Source organism: Pollicipes pollicipes, unplaced genomic scaffold (genome assembly GCF_011947565.3).
Source record: "Pollicipes pollicipes isolate AB1234 unplaced genomic scaffold, Ppol_2.1 Scaffold_3447;HRSCAF=4054_pilon_pilon_pilon, whole genome shotgun sequence".
NCBI classification, from domain to species: domain Eukaryota; kingdom Metazoa; phylum Arthropoda; class Thecostraca; order Pollicipedomorpha; family Pollicipedidae; genus Pollicipes; species Pollicipes pollicipes.
In genome coordinates, this window is record NW_023596297.1 from 18,873,599 (window position 1) to 18,891,138 (window position 17,540).

The following is a 17,540-nucleotide window of genomic DNA, read 5'->3' on the forward strand; positions in this document are numbered from 1 at the left end:
TTTCATAGTTCGTTGTCAAGTCAAGAATGTCGGGAAGAGAAGGTAAGATTTTGTTTAAAAAGTCGAGAAAGGTTAGGTTCATACGTACGAATGATTTGACACGTTGTTCAAAACACCCTATGCTCAGTCTATGCTAAGCCCTTGCAAGCAGCCGGGGGTAGATGTAGAGAGTGGGCTACATGTGTTGAGGAACTGTGCTATGAATTTTGCTGGTAGGCTTAACCATTTTTAATTGCGCAGGCCCACCAAATTATATATGGCACTACACTCTATGCGTATGTCCTGATGATGCTCTAGGAGCAATGTGTATGATACATCTCAAAGGGCTCAATGCACCAGAATGCTCAAATAGTAAGTGCATTGCTATGGCATGTAGGAGGTCCCTTAGTGGACCTAGCCCAGATATTTACCCATCGGACTGAGCTTGTGGCAATGAATGGCTCAATATAGGTACCTGGCCATGCTGAATAAAGGGTATGCAGCATCTGCTCACTGTGCATTTATTGGTCATGATTTTGGGGTGGAGATTTTGATGTGCTAAAAGTTTACTTTGTCATTAATTGCATGTAAAGCATTGATTCATAACCAGATTGACATTTTTAAAGTCTAAGCACCACTTATAGTTTGCAAGAGAACAAAATGACTTTTGACTTGTACATAATTAGGTATATAATACTAGCAAGTCATTTTAGTCAAGAAACAATATACAATGGGGGTAGAAAGATTTTGGTTGGTTTTTGCCTTTTCTGCACATTTCTTTTCAGATACTGTTATTTTGGATGTCCTTTTGCATCAGGAAATTGTTGTTATGGTGTGGCAGTGCCAAACTGCCAGCACAATATACCAGAGCATCAACCAATTTACACAATAAATTGTCTCATGGGGTGGCCAGTCTTGGTGCAGGCAATAAATAAACCTAGTATAATCCTTAGGACATGTCCAACCCTAGTCTGAGCTGGCATTTTATGATGTGCTGAAGCAATTATTTATGGATATATATCATGTGCATTTATAAATAATCCTGTGTTTCTGTTTTAGGTGGCAAGAAGAAGCCCCTGAAGGCTCCTAAAAAACAGGGCAAGGAGATGGATGAGGTGATAATTCTTCTGAGTTTTTTACTTCCCTGTTGTTGAGCTGCTTTTGCTATTGTATTTATTATTTAGTCCCACATGCCAACTTTGTGATGACATGTATAACCAAATTGTATATTTTTGTGGCATGTTAATTAAGCAATAATGTGTGATAGCTGTTTTGACTTCCACTGACATTTGAATTTATGACCACCTTTTGTCTGTCATAAAGCTAAGCTTCCTTTTACACCAGTAATAACTGATTCATCCTTATACATGGTGTCATTTGTGACATGAAGCATGGCTGTGCTTTATACCAATGGTTGTATTGTTTCAGTCTGATCTGGAATTCAAGAAAAAACAACAGGAGGAGCAAAAGAAAATGAAAGAGCTGCAGGCCAAGGCTGCTGGCAAAGGACCTCTGGGTATGCTAATGGGTGTAGGCTACCCTTAGACATCTTATAGTAGTGATTGCAACATGTATGGAGTGTGATTGCTCAAGGTTTGCATTACTATGCTAACTCTAAGGTGGATGCAGTATACACATGTGCCTGGAATTGGAAGGTATACATGCTTTTCAGTATCTAGGCCACATTTTCATCTCCTCTGATCTTAGCAATGAGCTAAAGCAGGAATATAGGTTTGCATTCAGCTTCACTGCCTGCCCTGCAGCAAGCCCTCCCAACTTGACAAAGGTTAACGGTCCTTACCTAGTGTCGGACACCATGCTCATAACAAGTCTGTACAAAAGAAGAAAAAATGGTTTATCTCTCCATCACCTGGTGGATCTTCTGAAGTTCCGAGCGTACGTCTTCCGAGTGTAGATATTCCGAGTGTAATTCTCCCATGCAGTGGGCTTGTGGGCAGTGGATATTCGGGGCTGATTCATATCTTGCAGGGTGAAGAGATCAGTGAGAAGAGCCGGTAACAAGCATGGCGACTGCCAGGTCATAAACCATTCTTTGCATTGATGAAGTACTGCAATCAGCACCGGGTTTATGTTTTGTAGACTATTGTTTAAACGTTTCTAAGAAAAACGTTTGGGGGGGGGGGCTAGTCACGTGCACACTGGCACCCCTGTCAAATCGAGACCAAGCCAGGCCGTAGCCGACTGGGTGGCAGAGGTGCCGTTGTCGCCAATCATACCGCAGTTGTAGCTCCGTTGCGCACAGTACTAGAAGTTATACTGGATTCTATGCATATACATGTAAACACACTGGCTTGCGCGCGAGCGTAGGCGTCACGCATGCAACATACATTTCTGAATTGTTCGCCTATCGGGATATTTTTCCACTTATTACATTTTGAGACACTTTTGGGGCAACTACACAGCTGCGCGCTTCGGGTTGTTTTACAAAAGTTTGTGGAGGTTTTGTCAGGCTTTGGTCAGGAAGGGGAAGAGCTTGAGTATCGGAGTATTGTCGATAGTTCAGAAGCGCTTCTTGCCATCATCACGGGTCCAGAATTTATCTTGTCTCTGTTCTCTGACATTAAACGTTTGTTGCCTCGGGTATAGTTCGGAATGTTAACCGCGACTGCCAGCGTCATCTGTTACTAGCGCTGAATGTCCTCCGACTGGCTTAATCAAATCCTGACCTGATCCAAAACCTGGTCGTTATCTGCCGTTGTCAGTCGGTGACAGATGTCGTTTCACCCGTGAACGCATTGGAGGTGTTTGGCTTTTTAGTTTTCTTCTCAGTCTTGCTGGTGTACACGCGAAGCCAGTATCGGCAGATAGTGATTATGACCAACCTTGTCCATACTGGTGTTAAAAGGCATATTTCACATTTGAAGACATTGAGGCAAGCGTCAGATATGGTGAAACGAGCTCACATGTAACTATTTGTATACTATTTAAGTGGAAAAGACTGCTGTAAACAGCACGATTCTCTTCCAAGTAAACACGCTTCTCGAAGCGTCATGGTTTGATTACGTCATCGTACCTTGGACATCACTGATTGAGTCAATTTACGGTCTTTATATCTGGAAATTGCGCTCAGAGGAGTCGCCCTCGAAAGTGGAAAAGACTGCTCCAGACAGCACAACTCATTGTTTAGTCGATATGATCCTCAATGTGACATGGTTTGATTACGTTATCGTACCTTGAACGACATTGATTGAGAGCTAATTGACGGCTGTTAGATCTGGAAATCGGGCTCACGAGCGCCAGGTGTGAAGGCCTCGACAATCTTTTTTCTTGGTCTTGATCGCATTGCTTATGGAAAGGCATGATTTGAATTACATTATTACGACGTTATAAATGCCAAGGTGATCTTGAAATACTCTCCGATGTACCGTTCCCCATTTTCGCGGGCGATTAGTTCAGAAACTAGAAGGGGCTAAGGTCTTAAGGAGGGCAGGATGGTGAACAGCGCTGAAAGGTTCTTTAAGGTGGCTGTTTCAGTTAAAAACTCCACATAAATGTGGAACACACTCTTCAGAGGGGCTGTTCCACATTTGGTCTGGTTTAAACGTGGAGAAGTATCTGTATGGCCATTCCCTACTATCCCCAGCCATATCCTTTTTCAGGCGTCTAATTCTCTTGTTGTGTAGGATGACAAGTGATTGTGCCCTCTATGATGTGCCACTTACGGGAAAGTCACCCAGACATGTACAGCATTTGGAAATGTGGGAGCAACCCATCTCATTCACTGTTAAACGCGCATGGCCAAGACAAATATGGCCGGTCTATGAATTTGTGTTTGCGAGGATGCGAAATCACGGTCCCAAAGACTTATAGCATTTGATTGGCTTCTAATCAAATTTCGCTGCTGGTTGTCTGCTTCGATCACAGGCCGCGTTTTTTTTGGGCAACTACTAGATGTGACGAATAGCACGCTATGAATCGAATAAGTTCAAAAATGGCGATGTAACCGGAACTGTAAGTGCAATTTTGGAGGATGTCATCGCGGAAACAGGCGAGAACAGCGTGAAAAAGCCAAGACATGCACATATGCTCGTTTATTTAATTCACCCACCTAAGTGGACAACGCCACCTTGCGACGCGTTGACGTATTACAAATCGGCCGGCAGCGACTCTGCAGCGATTTTAACGTTACGCAAACGTTCCATGACGTCGTCGGTATTGATGTTTTACAACACACTTTGTTTTTATGATGAGACTAGGTCGTTGCCAATGCACCACTGTTTGAAAGTAGTTCTTGAATGTGATGCTAGCTGCTGCGCTTAAGTTTGTTGCCAACAACTAACATGCAACATAACCCTTGTTTTTAGCGACCGGTGGCATCAAGAAATCGGGCAAAAAATGACGACGGCTGCCCACCAACGCTACCACCGACCCCACCGCGTGCCGAGGTCAGAGGGAGCACCAACAGCTCCTGCTGCGTGTCGCTGCTGATATTGAAGCTGTTCTGGATCGGCCAGACTTCGCCAGTTGGCTCAGCCGCGCAGATTCCTGCTTGAAGGCGACGTCCGTTCTGACGCTCCGTCTGTGAACGCTCTCAAATACACGATTCCATGATGTAACTCATGTTTCGACGCTTTAACGACTAGGCAGTGCCGGATGTGAAAGGCGACCGGAGGAGTGCTGAAGGTGATGGAAGTGACCCTAGATAACGTTTGTCTGGGTTATGAGAACATTGCTATTGTCTGCCTCGTTCGCGCAGCTCTTGACAGGAGACCACAGGCTGCACTGAGCGGTGTTCTTAACATCGGTTAGAAGGTATGGGCAGTTCCAACCGTTAATTTTTTTTGGGGGGGGGGGGTGGAAAGTCATGGAACGGCTTCAAAATATCCCCATAACACCATGATGCATGTATTATGTATTACGCACAGACATAGCGTATGCATGTATGTGTGAGGTTACTGAATGATTGTTTACGGTCAACAGCAAAGGTTCATTTACTTTCGGATTTATATACCTGAATTATGGCTAAATCCATGTTAGCTCTGCCAGAATGGGATTCGGATGAATTTCAGTTTTCAACAGCTGCCTTTAATCAGGTGCGGATTCAGATTCATTCGCTTGTGCTCGAATTTTTGTCGCAGACTGAACAGAAGTGAAGAAATGTGGACAGAAAACATTTACATTGGGGTTAGAAGCAATGATGTATGTGAACAGACTTCACGAAACAAAACAGCTGAAAGTCCACGCAATGCTGACATCTCTGACTTGGCTGGACCTCGTCAAAGGCTGTTCGCTCGAATTCTCGAATGTGGTCTGGGGCCGAGCCAGGTGCTGCGTCACTTAGCCTGGGTGTGCTCACACATTGTTTGCCGGCTCTCTTCGTCCCACGACCCGCCTGATGCAACTTTTAGTTAAAACGAGTGATTCACATGTGAACATAATGAAGCAAGCATCAGATGTGATGAAAGAAGCTCACTTACAAGTATTGGTACACCTTTAAGTGGAACAGGCTCTAAGCCACACATGTTGTTTCTAGTAAATATGCTCTTTCACGCGTCATGGTTTCATTGCCATGAAGCGTTTGTTGGACGGCACTCACATGTCGTTTTTCATTCTCCAGAGAGGTGGGTGTGTACTGGATGTGTGCTGAACCAGATATCGTTAGGTGCTCGTGTTCTGACCCTTTTTCATCGCGTTTTTGTATATGCATCCCTTAGTTTAAGATGCTTACTTTAGTCACATACTCTGTTACCACGCAGTGCTTATGTTATTCGATTTCAAGTCTTGCTCCCGTGAAAGCTAGGAAGGATGTGAAACTTCTTATATTATGTATCACAAAACGCAATCTGTGATAGTTCATGCGTCCCTTTTACCCCCATCTTGCTTCATCTTGCGTCCTCGTGACTCCGCCCGTTTGTTCGGGGCGGACTACATGCGTCAGCCACGAGTGGGCCGGGGCTGTAAACTGTGCTTAGTAGACGCTCTGAGCCCAAAAGTCACTCATGAAACCATCCAGAATAAAATAGCTGAAAGCAAAGTGATTCCAGCGGGCTTCAACCAGCGTTGGACATAACGGGTTACGGCCAAACTCGCAACTCGGTGATGGAGTTCCGGCTTAAGCCCGGCTTGTGAATGTCGTATGTTGAGTTGTATGAATGAACATAAGAATATTCCTCAATTACAAGATTATGACGTCATTGGTATCGGTGATCCGTGGTGATGTAGCCACAGTGCTGTTGGTACAGTCAACGGCTTGATGGCGCACCAGTGCTGCGTGTGGCTGGTGTTTATATCATTGCAGTCTGCGACCAATGGTGTTGATGTCAGTGCAGTCAGTAACCGGTTGTGTTGATGTCATTGGGGTCTGTGACCGGTTGTGTTGATCTCAGTGCAGGCTGTGACCTGTTGCGGTCATATCAGTGCAGTCGGTGACCGGTTGTGTTGATGTCAGTGCAGTCTGGTCGGTGATGTTGATGTCAGTGCAGTCTGTGACTGATGATATTGGCGTCAGTGTGGTCTATGACCGCTTGTGCAACATCGGTGCAAGTTGTGGCTATTGGTAATGGTGATGTCAGTTATCAGCGTAGTTGGTGAATTATGATAATGATGTCAATCATGAAGGTGGCAGTAGTGGTGTCGATCCACTTGGTGGGGATAATATCAGACCCCGTTGTCGTACACAGCCGATTTATTGATGCATGAGACAATACTCACTCCAGATATTTCGCAGGTGGCCTGACGGGCACCGGCAGGATACAAATTAGGGCACTTCGTCTGCAGTGCGGACTGGTGACAAGATGGCAGGAACATTTATGGCGAACGCCCAGACGCATCGCATTGCACGTTGTCACATTGGGTGCATAACCTCGCATGACGATCCCATGGGGTTTGGTAACGCTATGACCTCCTACACCAGCGGTGTCGTTGGTGGTCTGTCTCTTTTTCTGATGCCTTGACATCCTGCGTTGATAATTTAAGCGAGACCATAGAGACTAGGCAAATTGTTCGTTTCCCACTATACCTTGGTTACCCTGGTTTGGCTGCTTTGCGGAACGGAACGGTACTCTACCAGTTGATTTGTTTCTGATCCATCTACATTATATCAGTTGCAAAACCACTGGATGACTATCGATAAACTCTCAGGCGTATCTAACCTCAGGCGTATCCGTAGCAAATCTGTCTCAGGTCCAAAGCGTCACGCTCGCCGACACGCTATCCAAATAAATTACTACGAGACTGGCGGGTCTGAGGTGCTCACGCCAGACTGGCGGCTCCGCTGGATCTAACGATAACAGGCGATCCAGTGGGCGTGCCGGTCAGCACCACTCACACGCACACACACGCCGTCACACGGCGCCGCACGGCGTCACACAGCCGGCGCGTGCCGGCAGCTTCGGCCGGCGGCCGCCACGCGGCGCTGTCGTCGCCCGCGAGTCAACTAAGCTCGGGCCGCGAGCCGGTCACGAGACGACCGCCTCGTCGCCGTGGTCAGCCAGCGCGTCCAGAATGCTGCCCGTGTAGTCGGAGGCGGAGTCGATGGCGTTGAACAGCGAGAGCGGGCAGCTGGGATATGCCAGGTGGCACTGGCCGACCTCTCGTCCACGTCGCTCGGCCGCTAGCAGGCCGGCCACCTCCGCCGTATCGGCATCCTCCAGACGGTGCGACGGTCTGAGGCGGGGGAGCGTGTCAGCTTGCGGCCCGGGCGAGGCCGGTCAGGGCGAGGCGTCGCAAGCAAGGCGCCGGGGTGGCAGGAGCTGCAGTCGGGGCACCTCAGTATCGACTGGTAAGACAACTGCATCGGGAATACGCTGATAGATGGCATCACCACGCGTCTGAGCCTTTTTAACTTTAAGCGAAGACACTATTGGTTTCGACTGCATGATCATGGCTACAGACGTATGATTCCTGGCTTTAAACGTATGGCCAAACTCGCAAGATTCATCCCGACATGTCCGCTTTTCAATGCAGTTGCTGATGGCCGGGTTTAACGGCTTGTGGTGTGAACACTGCGTCGGTTTGCAAAAAACCCTGGCACCAGTGAAGGACTGCTTTGGTTCATATGAAATTACTGGATCGGCTTTTTCAGACACATGACCCAGTTTGAGTGCTGGGACTGCGCCACCGCCTCGGACTGCGTCGCTCCTGACCACTTACGAGAGGATCATGTTGAGGATGTCTCCGATCAGGCCGTCCCTCCTCAGGGGAGCCTCTGCCACCTCGCAGACGGCGCGCCGCAGGCAGGCCTCTCCGTCTGCGCCGAACCTGACGGCAGACAGCAGACGGCGGCTCACGGACGGCACGGCACAGCACGGCTCGGCGGCACACTACAGCGCACTGCTGGTCTGCCAGCGTCAGCACTGCAAGACGTGACACAGAAAAACCACGATCAAATACCGGGCAGACGTCGATAAACACAAAGGCCATAATGTGCTGGCGACGTGTCTGTGCCTCGTGAATAAATGATAAGGGTGGGCACGAGACTGAGACTCGCAGGCTTAGATGATATGAAGCTGCGCCGGTGCTTCATAGGACTGCGTGAGCCTTTATCGATGTTATAGAGTTACGGCTAGTAATGGCGGTTGACCAAACTGTGATAGCTTCTCAGCAGCGCTCACTTTGTTGACGATTTCAATTATCCATGTCACTTCTCGGAGCCGCCGATGTAAACAACCCGTCTCCATTCATTTACATTAGTTCTGCTTTGTGGACCTCTTCCCGAAACATAATCCCCTGTTCGTCATTTTCTATTGGTCTCCATCCACTCATCACACCGATAGTGGTCTGCTATTTCGTAGTGGTTACGTAACCACACGACTGAAAGGAAGACGGTGATGCTTGCGTCATGCCTGCTTTATGACACGAGTAATTGCGACCATTAATGTGCACAGCCACGTCCATTCAAACGGCGCTGCAGCTGAGAGGCCTTTGCAGCCTCTGCGGGCGTCTCTCATCACTTATATAGATATAGTCTGGGGTTGCATGGCGCCTAATGAAATGTGGTTGAAGAGTGTTTGACATTGGTGGTTGTTAGGCAATGGACATATTACGACTGCACAAGTGAAACTTGTAATGCCAATGCTGTTTGGTTCTCTCAAACAGCGCAGAAGTGGCAAAAATTTGATGCGGAAAAGACTCAACCCCGGTATGTCATACTTTGCGTGTCGCCAATCGCGGATTACGGTGCGACTAAATAGTGCAATCACACCAAGCCTTCACTGGTTTACAACCCTGATTCGATTGCGGCGTGAATAATGATGTAGTTCATCCGTTTCATCATCGTGTGTCATGTCATCATCACATCATGTGTCATGACATCACCCATCATGTGTCATGTCACCATCGCATCATGTGCCATGTCATCATCGCATCATGTGCCAGTCCATCAACACATCATGTGTCATGTCATCATCGCATCATGTGTCATGCCATCATCGCATCATGTGTCATGTCACCATCGCATCATGTGTCATGTCATCATCACACCACGAGTCATGTCATTACATCATGCGTCATGCCATCTTCAAATAATGTGTCCATGTCATCATCGTATCATGTGTCATGTCATCAGCACGTCATGTGTCATGCCATCATCACATCATATGTCATGTCATCACCCATCATGTGTCATGTCACCATCGCATCATGTGTCATGCCATCATCCATCATATGCCATGCCACCATCGTATCGCGTGTCATGTCATCAACACATCATGTGTCATGTCATCGTCGCATCATGTGTCATGCCATCATCGCATCATGTGTCATGTCACCATCGCATCATGTGTCATGTCATCATCGCATCATGTGTCATGTCATCAACACAGCCAGATGCTGGTGTTAGCGCATTAGTGGTTGGTCGCGTCAGTTGGTCGGTTCATACCGCCACATCCGTCGCAGAATACGCGCCTAATGCCACTGAGCGGCTACTGCAATGGCCATTGGTGATAAAGCTCAAAATAAATATAAACCAAGTTAACCGCAAAACACTGCATTAGACCATCAGAAACAGAGTTGCTGGACATTGTAACTGTATAGATAAGTCACGTGAATCTCACAGCTCATACAATATGCATTTGTCAGCCCAAAGCCCATATGGAGCTGAAACCTTACCTTTAAAGTAATGAAGACGGTAACAAAGGACATACCTGGACACAGTGGACTTAAACGTGTTGTAGATGACTTGCTTGTCCATCAGCGTCTTGGACGACGAGAGTGACCTACCGCCGGCATCCACTAGGTTGGCCGGTGGCGTGTACATAATGTCTGTCTTGACCAGTATGCGCAGACCTGGCGATGAATCGGCATCAGTTACGGGTGCACGCGTTCCCACCGCCATGGTTGACGGTATTCGCATGCTTGATCACATTTTGAACGGTTCTCACTGATGGCTGTACGCAAAGAACGCATGAAAAGCAGAGGCATGGAAGGCGGCACTAAAAGCCCACCAAAAAAGTTTGCAACTATGTTTTAGGGATTAATTCTGCTGTCATTGCCGGTTAAAACACGGCTGGGGTTGAAAACTGACCATCAGACTTGTTACGAGTTCTTGATATTACGGGGACGTAATACCGAGTGGTTGACGCGTCGGACTCCCACGTGGGGGACTGGGCTCAAATCATGGTTGCGCCATGGCCCTTGAGCGCTAATATGGCCAATGCAGACGCTGACGCTCCATAACACGGACGTGACGACGTGCGTCACGTTCCCTTAAAAAGGGATCTTGATACCTCGATACACGCGTGGTTGGATTCGAACATAATGTCGTTGGATAGCGGAGCCTGGCAGCCGTCTGGCATACCGCGGCAGTGGTCACCTTGAATCCTGCCGCGGCGCAGATTCGTTCGCCGCCGCGGAGAAGACCGCCTTATCTCTCAGCACCAGATGGCGGTGCAACTTCCACGAACAGTGTTATGTCCACCGAATTCATATTCCGGCGTGGTCGCACAAATTTGCTCCTCCCAAAGGAGCAAGGACGGACGGACACAGGACGGTGTATTCACACACGCGCTCGCCAACATTTAGTATCGCCCATCGCGACACATCCGTGCAGTTTTTCCTTGCACATACGCGCAACAACTCGCAGTCACCAATCAAGAGCTGACGAGTTCGGTGTCTCACTTAACTTGATTACTTTCCCACTCGGTGTTTGCGTGCGTGTAAAAGTAGCGGTGAGGAGATAATAATTTGTGCGTGTAGCCCGGGGTGACGCGATCCTGGTGTCCCGCGCTCACGTACCGGTGTAAATAAGCTCACGTTCATGTGCAAGCACCCGTTTCTTTACCGTTTCTTACAAACTTTTGGGATCAGCGGCAACATGGCGTAGGGGGCACGCACATCTGTTCACATAACTCGTTCCTGCACCTCCTGCAGCTGACTTAATGCACATCAGTTAAAAAAGTGATTGAGTCAAAGGATATTTTATGTCCGATGGTGATGTCTGCAAGTATATTTACCAGGCTTGGCCCAGGTCCGGACCATCAAGCTTGGCGCTCGTGGGCACCGAGCTGATAAAGCTCTATAAAGCACGTCGATCATTGTCCTATCTTCATAGTAGGATTACTTCTACGACTCACTATCTCTATCGTGCATCACACACACTCCATTCGCGCTAAATTCATCTCTTTCGGCTGATTTGCTAGAAAAGCCCTGTTGAACCCAAGCAAGCATTAACTTGTACAAGATATGAAGGCAAAATTTTCCTCAGCCTGTTTGACAATTATTGCTCAGGGGTACGTGATTTGCAAAGCAGATGAATGTGTAGCCTCCCAAATTAAAAGTATCACCCCCTTCCCCGAAAAGATATGACACCCCACGCGATAACCAGCATCCAGCCGGTAGCAACGCCCTGAACCCATTGCGTGTGTGCCCCCTGCTGAGAGGCAGGACACGCGAGCTGCTCACTGGGCCACAGGGAGGACGGTGTCTGGCGCCGTCCTCCTGACGGCGGGCGGTGTGAGGACGGCGCTCCGGGAGGAGTGAGGCACAGATAACCCTGAGGAAATCAAAGACGTAACTTGCGCATCTAAATCCCACTTAAGGCAAGACAAATTTTGGACTTTGCAACTCAGCCTCTCGTTCTCAACCCAGGCTGCGCGAACCATAATTGTTGGTTTGGTGCGTGCGGAAACATGCGTCTAGTCTTCGGAACTCAGTCACGAGTTTGAGCCCAGGGATCGATCCAGAGGGGGAGGGAGTGCGGGAACTCCTTTCGGCCCCGAAGGGGCCCATGAGCTCTGAAGGTGCTCATAGTCGGCGGAGCAGACGCCGTTCTTAATCACAAAATGCTACAAAATGGACGTGTTTAGGCTTCCAGGCAATCAATAACAGTCCCAAGTGAAGGTGGAGGGCCCACGAATAGACAACAAAAATTGACTTATTGAGAGGATGCTGATTGGGAGATTACAAAACTCATTACACTGTCTAGAAGCCCTACGCTGTTTCCGGAGGCCCTATATATCCACTTGTGAGGGGAATCCGATTGTTAAGAAACCTTTTAGGTTGGCCTTGTTTTTGTATGCATTGCTTGAAAGGCCACGCGCTGCTGCTGGGGCAATCTTCTTAATAAGAAGACCTTCTACGGATTCTTCTTACACGCCCGAAAGGCTCTATACACTACAGCCGGGTGGCCCACATGTTAACCTGCCAGGACATTCTCGGCTGCTCACGGCCCCTTCACGCTGGTCTCATGGGCGACACGCTCGCAATATGCTCGTCCGGGGCCATCCCAATTCTGTCTCGAGTACTTCCTACTTGAGTGATGGGTTCTACGCACTTGTCGGGGGCCCTATCTGTTAACCTGCTCGGGCACGCTGCATTGTTCGGGGGGCCCTGCACATTGGGTCTTGACATTCGAATGCATGGCCCTACGCTTCTGTCGGGGGCCATCTGGTAGACCGCCTGGGTGTACTCGATCTTTCGGGGGCCCTCCAACCGGGGTCGTGGATGCTTGTTCGTGTCTCTTTACGTCACGCAAATGCCGTGACCTCAATGGTCGTGCACTACCCAAGGTAACAAACATGATCACTGAACATTCGTGTCTGACTTATGTTAGCACGACACTTGGCGTCAGCGGACAGCATCTGGCCCTCAGCCAGTTTAATGTGTTGAGTGCAAGCTTCGAATACGATTCACGGTTTGTGCTACATAGCACAGTAGATTGGGCAATGTTACAAGTTATGAAGAAAATGAGACTGGGGATCGAATAGCTGAAGAATAGCGCTGTGCCCGAGTCAGTGAATGCAAGTGAAACTTACAAAATCATGTGCAAATGTACAAGAACGCCACGAGAAAAGGTAGGCACATACACAACACACACACACACAGGATATCCGGATTCAGCGAACACACACCAGTTAACAAGCCACCTTTCGGCAGGTTGAAGCACTACAAATGAGTCCACACATCCGCCATGGTGGCAAATTTGGCATGACCAGTCTGGCAACGACTTAAACGTTATACAAACGTTCCATGACGTAATGAAACGATGACGTATTGAAGAGTGCATTTATTTAACAGTGAAATTGTATTAGCTTGGGCAGTCTCTTGCATGTAAAAGCGTGCCAATAATTGCACGTGAGCTTACTTCAGCATAATTCATGATTGCCTCCATACCTTCACATGTGGGACATCCTCTTAAACTGCTCATATTTCGCACACACAGCGTTAAATAATATTTGTGAAGACGCATCTGTTTGAGAAAAAAATAGTTTGTTGGTTTTGAACCAAAATCATGCTTGAAAGCATGTTTTGCTTAAAACCAACAAACCAAAATTTTTCAAACAGATGCGTCTACACAAATACGATTTACCTTTGCACGGCATATCTGGCCGAAAGTCACTCATAAAACCTGTGTCGCTTGAAAATTAACGATAACAACTTTTTAAAGTTTTACAACTTTTTAAGAGGAAAGTAAAGCTCAGCTGGGCGAAAAGTCGTATTACACTCGTAAGGCGTTGCACAAAACTCGTAAGGTTTGAGCCTGGCTATCGGTCAAGGCTTTCATCGCCACCGCGGAATTCGCCGCGAGAGATTTTAATGCCAAACGACCCGAGCTGTTGGATGTAAGGCAACGAGACCTTTGCTGGCCTGGCTAGGATAAGCTTGGCCAGCCAACGTCCGGGGTGCTTTGCGAGTATCAACAGCCCGTACTTACGCCCCATGTGTTCGTTGTCGTACAAGTTGAAGGCCACCTTGGGTTCAACGGCAAGCAAGAAGCCATTGGGCAGCAGCAGCTCCCGCTCGTGCTTCGACAAACAGCGTCCCGCCTTGTTCTTCTTCTTGCACTCGACGCTCTTGCCCTTCATCTTCTCATTGGAGTTCTCGGGCTTGGCGGGATTGCCCGCGCGCTGGTACGGCGAGTCCTCCCAGTAGCCGTGCTCATATCCGCGCTGCTGGTGGGCCGACTGCTGCTCGTAGCTGTTGAACGCTGTATGCCCTCGACGCTCGCTCGCCACCGGCTGCCCCCGGTCGGGCTCCCAGCGCTGGGTGTGGGGGTCGTACCGCCAGCTTACGACGCCGGCGGCCAGCAGCAGCAGCAGACAGGCGACAGGAGCACCGCCGGCGGCCATCGCACCCCTCGTCATGTCAGCACCAGAGGTATTCTCTCACGGTGTAAGCTCGGAGCCCCGCCGCCGATACGTGTCGGGCGCAGTGGGCGTTCGAACTGGCCGCCAGCCGTGGTCTGCCGCCCGGCAGCGGGTCGTCTGGCGTCTGGCAGAGCGGTCCGGGCGCCGCGCCGGTGGAAAGCTGAGTGTGCCGGCAGCTCCGGCGGCCGGCGGGCGCGGCGATCGACTGGCCGCCCGTCGGGGATACAGCCGACACCTGGGCGCTCGCGGCGCTGGAGGCCCCGTGACCGGCCGGCGATCGCATCTCAGCAGGGCTCGCTAGCTGTCGACACGGCTGCAATGTGACCTGTGTGCCGCGTTACCCGGCGCCGGCGGAGAGAGCGTGACCTGGTTACATAGGCCGGCCGACCGGCGGATCATTCGGAGCACTGCCGGCGGGGGTGTATCCCGCCCCACGCCCTTGCGAAACGCGACTTCAGAGAAGAACGCAACATATAGCACCGTCCTCACTGGCGGGGACTGTGTGTGCAGATACGGCGCACACGGCTGTGAAGTCGCGCTGCTGCGCCAGGTCGGCCTCGCGGACGTCAAGTGCTGAGACGTGACGTGGTGGCATACAAAGATGAGCGGATAGGCTGCACTGGTGTCGCCTCCAGGACCAGGCCAGACGAACATGGCTGCAAGATGTCCGGCTGCAAGCTGATGAAACATTCAATACATACGACTGCAATTAGTCAGCTACTCCGGGAAAAATACCTGCCGAGCACCACTTTCCTGCTTAAGGACGCCGCAGGCTCAGCGACCTACCACCGGGGGGACGCAGTGTGGTAGTCCTCCCTATTGCGATGAGGGGACTGCCGTGTCCCGACAATGCATTTTCGAGATGGCATCGGGCGTTAAGTTCCGCTAGCCCGCTATCTAGAATTATGGCTTTATGACGTTATCTCCTAGAAGTATGGAACCTTGCCAAACAAGCAGACGTCATTAACCACAGCCAGCAGTTAATGTATTCTAGCTATGAGTGTTGTTTAATGCCAGTGCCAGGCCATCGGGCCGCATAAGCTGTTACCAACCAGGTGCATCGGCCGTAGTTAACTACTGGGCGCAGCAGCCGGCCGCGATACGTCGCGATTCAGCTACTTGTCAACGCAGATAATTGCAAACATGTCTAGCAGGTTGGTGTGTGCAAACATACGAGTGGCTCTTTGAACACCGAGGGACTCTTCAAGTCAGCAGTCAGTCTGGTTCTGAAACTAATGCTGATATCACAAGACCATTTAGTTAACCAACCATATTAACCACACCTAACCAATAATTACCAATCATCCATAGGATAGAGAAATTATTGTTCCGCGTGAGTAAGCTCCTGAAATATGAAACAAAGATGATGTAAACCAAATTAACGAAAATAAACAACATCAAAACGGGGCTGAAATGAAGAGAACAGAACGGAGGTGAGAGTGGCAAGATTTGCATCATGTTCCAGTAGCACCAGGAATATCTACTCTAAGCCTATGCGCCGGATCGCAATCTTGAGTCACTCAGCTGACGCACAGCGACGCCCTCTATCGTCTGCGTAGTTCCGGCCGCTGCATGTGCCTTCGCGCCTTGGGATGAGCACAACAAAGGCCCATATCTTTTTGCATATCCCTCTAGACTGTTGTGATCGACGGACATTTGTTCAAGTTCTCACAGTGAATGTAACCAGACTAGTCGGAATGCTTTGCTGCAAAACATGTTGCGTCTGCTTGCCAGGCATTTCCTAGCGGTGCGAACAGAGGCGCAGTCAAAATCTTGGTAAGAGGGGGGCACAGGATTGACAAGCCTTCATAGAACAAAATCACCGGATATGGCTCACTTGATTTCGAGGGGCACTTTTTCTCTTTCTTCTTTTTATCTTCAGATACAATTTTGTTGTTGTTTTGAAATACAAAAAGTGAAGGAAAAGGGCCTTAAATAACTGCGTAAGATAAAAGTCGCCCGCGCTGTCCACTTTAAAATAATTCGGTGGAATTTTCCTTCACCGACAAAACCCAGAGACTTTGCCAGAATTTTTCTTGCGTAGCTCTATAGAGAAATAGAGGGCTCCGTAAACGTAGATTGTGTATATAAATAGAGTCAAAATTGGTATTAGCTTAGCTAGCCCATATTCGTCTAACTTGTTTCCAGAATCGATCAATAACAAAAATTATGTGACACAGTTTTTAACATCCGCGCATGCGTCTTGAAGCAAAACGCACGGCGCTGGATGGACACAGAACGCCCGACGTTGCAGTCTCCATGGGCCTCACAGCGTCAGCCACGCGGCTAACACTGGGTAGTGGCCAACGGACGGACAATAATGATGGCTCTTCTGAAGCGTTAAGAAAGCAATCCGGAAGTGCATGTCACCCGTGTGATTTTATATCGATATTAGCGGACAAGCATTTACAGCGCCGCGAATTGGTGCTGGAAACTGGTCGTGAAACTTGAAGAGTGATGGTAGAAATTTTTCATATTCCTGTTGCTGTGCCCATTATTCTGTTCGCAGTGTGTCTTAAAGTCATACAGGCTAAATGAGCGCCCAGCCTAATCAAGAAAAGGTAAAAAACTAATTTTGACAGACTTTCGAGAGCATTATTTCCGACGGTGGTTTTCGCTCGTCCGTCGCTCGCCGCCTGGCGTTACCTGCAGCGGTCGACGCTGTTCGGTTTACGGAAACTGCAATTTCGGCCATCGCTGTTTTTGCTCCTAAGACCACGGTTTCGTGGGCTAAAAACCTTGTGTGAAATTTGATTCATTAGTCAATGATGCAAAACGATGGACGCTCCTATGCAAACATGGGTTGGCCTTTTTTAATTTTTTTATTTTTTGCCTCAATTCGATCGACTCTATTAAACGTCCAGGCTATTCCATCCTGTTAAACTCTATTACATTCCCTCTATACACTTGTGTAGACAATGGGCCGCATTTCGTTCACGGTCATCGGCTGAAAGGTCATTTCTTTCCAGTGCGAGGTGTCTGCCGACTGTCATTCTGGTGACATGGGAGCGGGGTTCC

The 17,540-nt window shown here is 48.9% G+C and overlaps 1 protein-coding gene across 1 annotated transcript; it reads right to left on the minus strand.

Moving 5' to 3' along the window:
- Nucleotides 1-7,392: 7,392 nt before the first annotated feature.
- LOC119091932 (uncharacterized) lies at nucleotides 7,393-14,557 on the minus strand. Its single transcript, XM_037214860.1, has 4 exons — nucleotides 14,090-14,557; nucleotides 10,083-10,224; nucleotides 8,092-8,199; nucleotides 7,393-7,605 (listed from the first exon to the last, which is right to left on the minus strand). The coding sequence occupies exons 1-4, from the start codon at nucleotides 14,517-14,519 to the stop codon at nucleotides 7,398-7,400; spliced, it is 888 nt and encodes a 295-aa protein (XP_037070755.1). The 5' UTR covers nucleotides 14,520-14,557; the 3' UTR covers nucleotides 7,393-7,397.
- Between the last annotated feature and the right edge of the window lie 2,983 nt (nucleotides 14,558-17,540).

What these genes read in the sequence shown, in the direction of transcription:
- LOC119091932 (XM_037214860.1), bottom strand. Translation starts at nt 14,519, where the DNA reads ATGACGAGGGGTGCGATGGCCGCCGGCGGTGCTCCTGTCGCCTGTCTG. An exon ending in CGACAACGAACACATGGGGC is followed by an intron (nt 10,225 to 14,089) that starts GTAAGTACGGGC and finishes ATTCATCGCCAG; the next exon opens with GTCTGCGCATACTGGTCAAG. An exon ending in ATCCTCAACATGATCCTCTC is followed by an intron (nt 7,606 to 8,091) that starts GTAAGTGGTCAG and finishes CCCCCGCCTCAG; the next exon opens with ACCGTCGCACCGTCTGGAGG.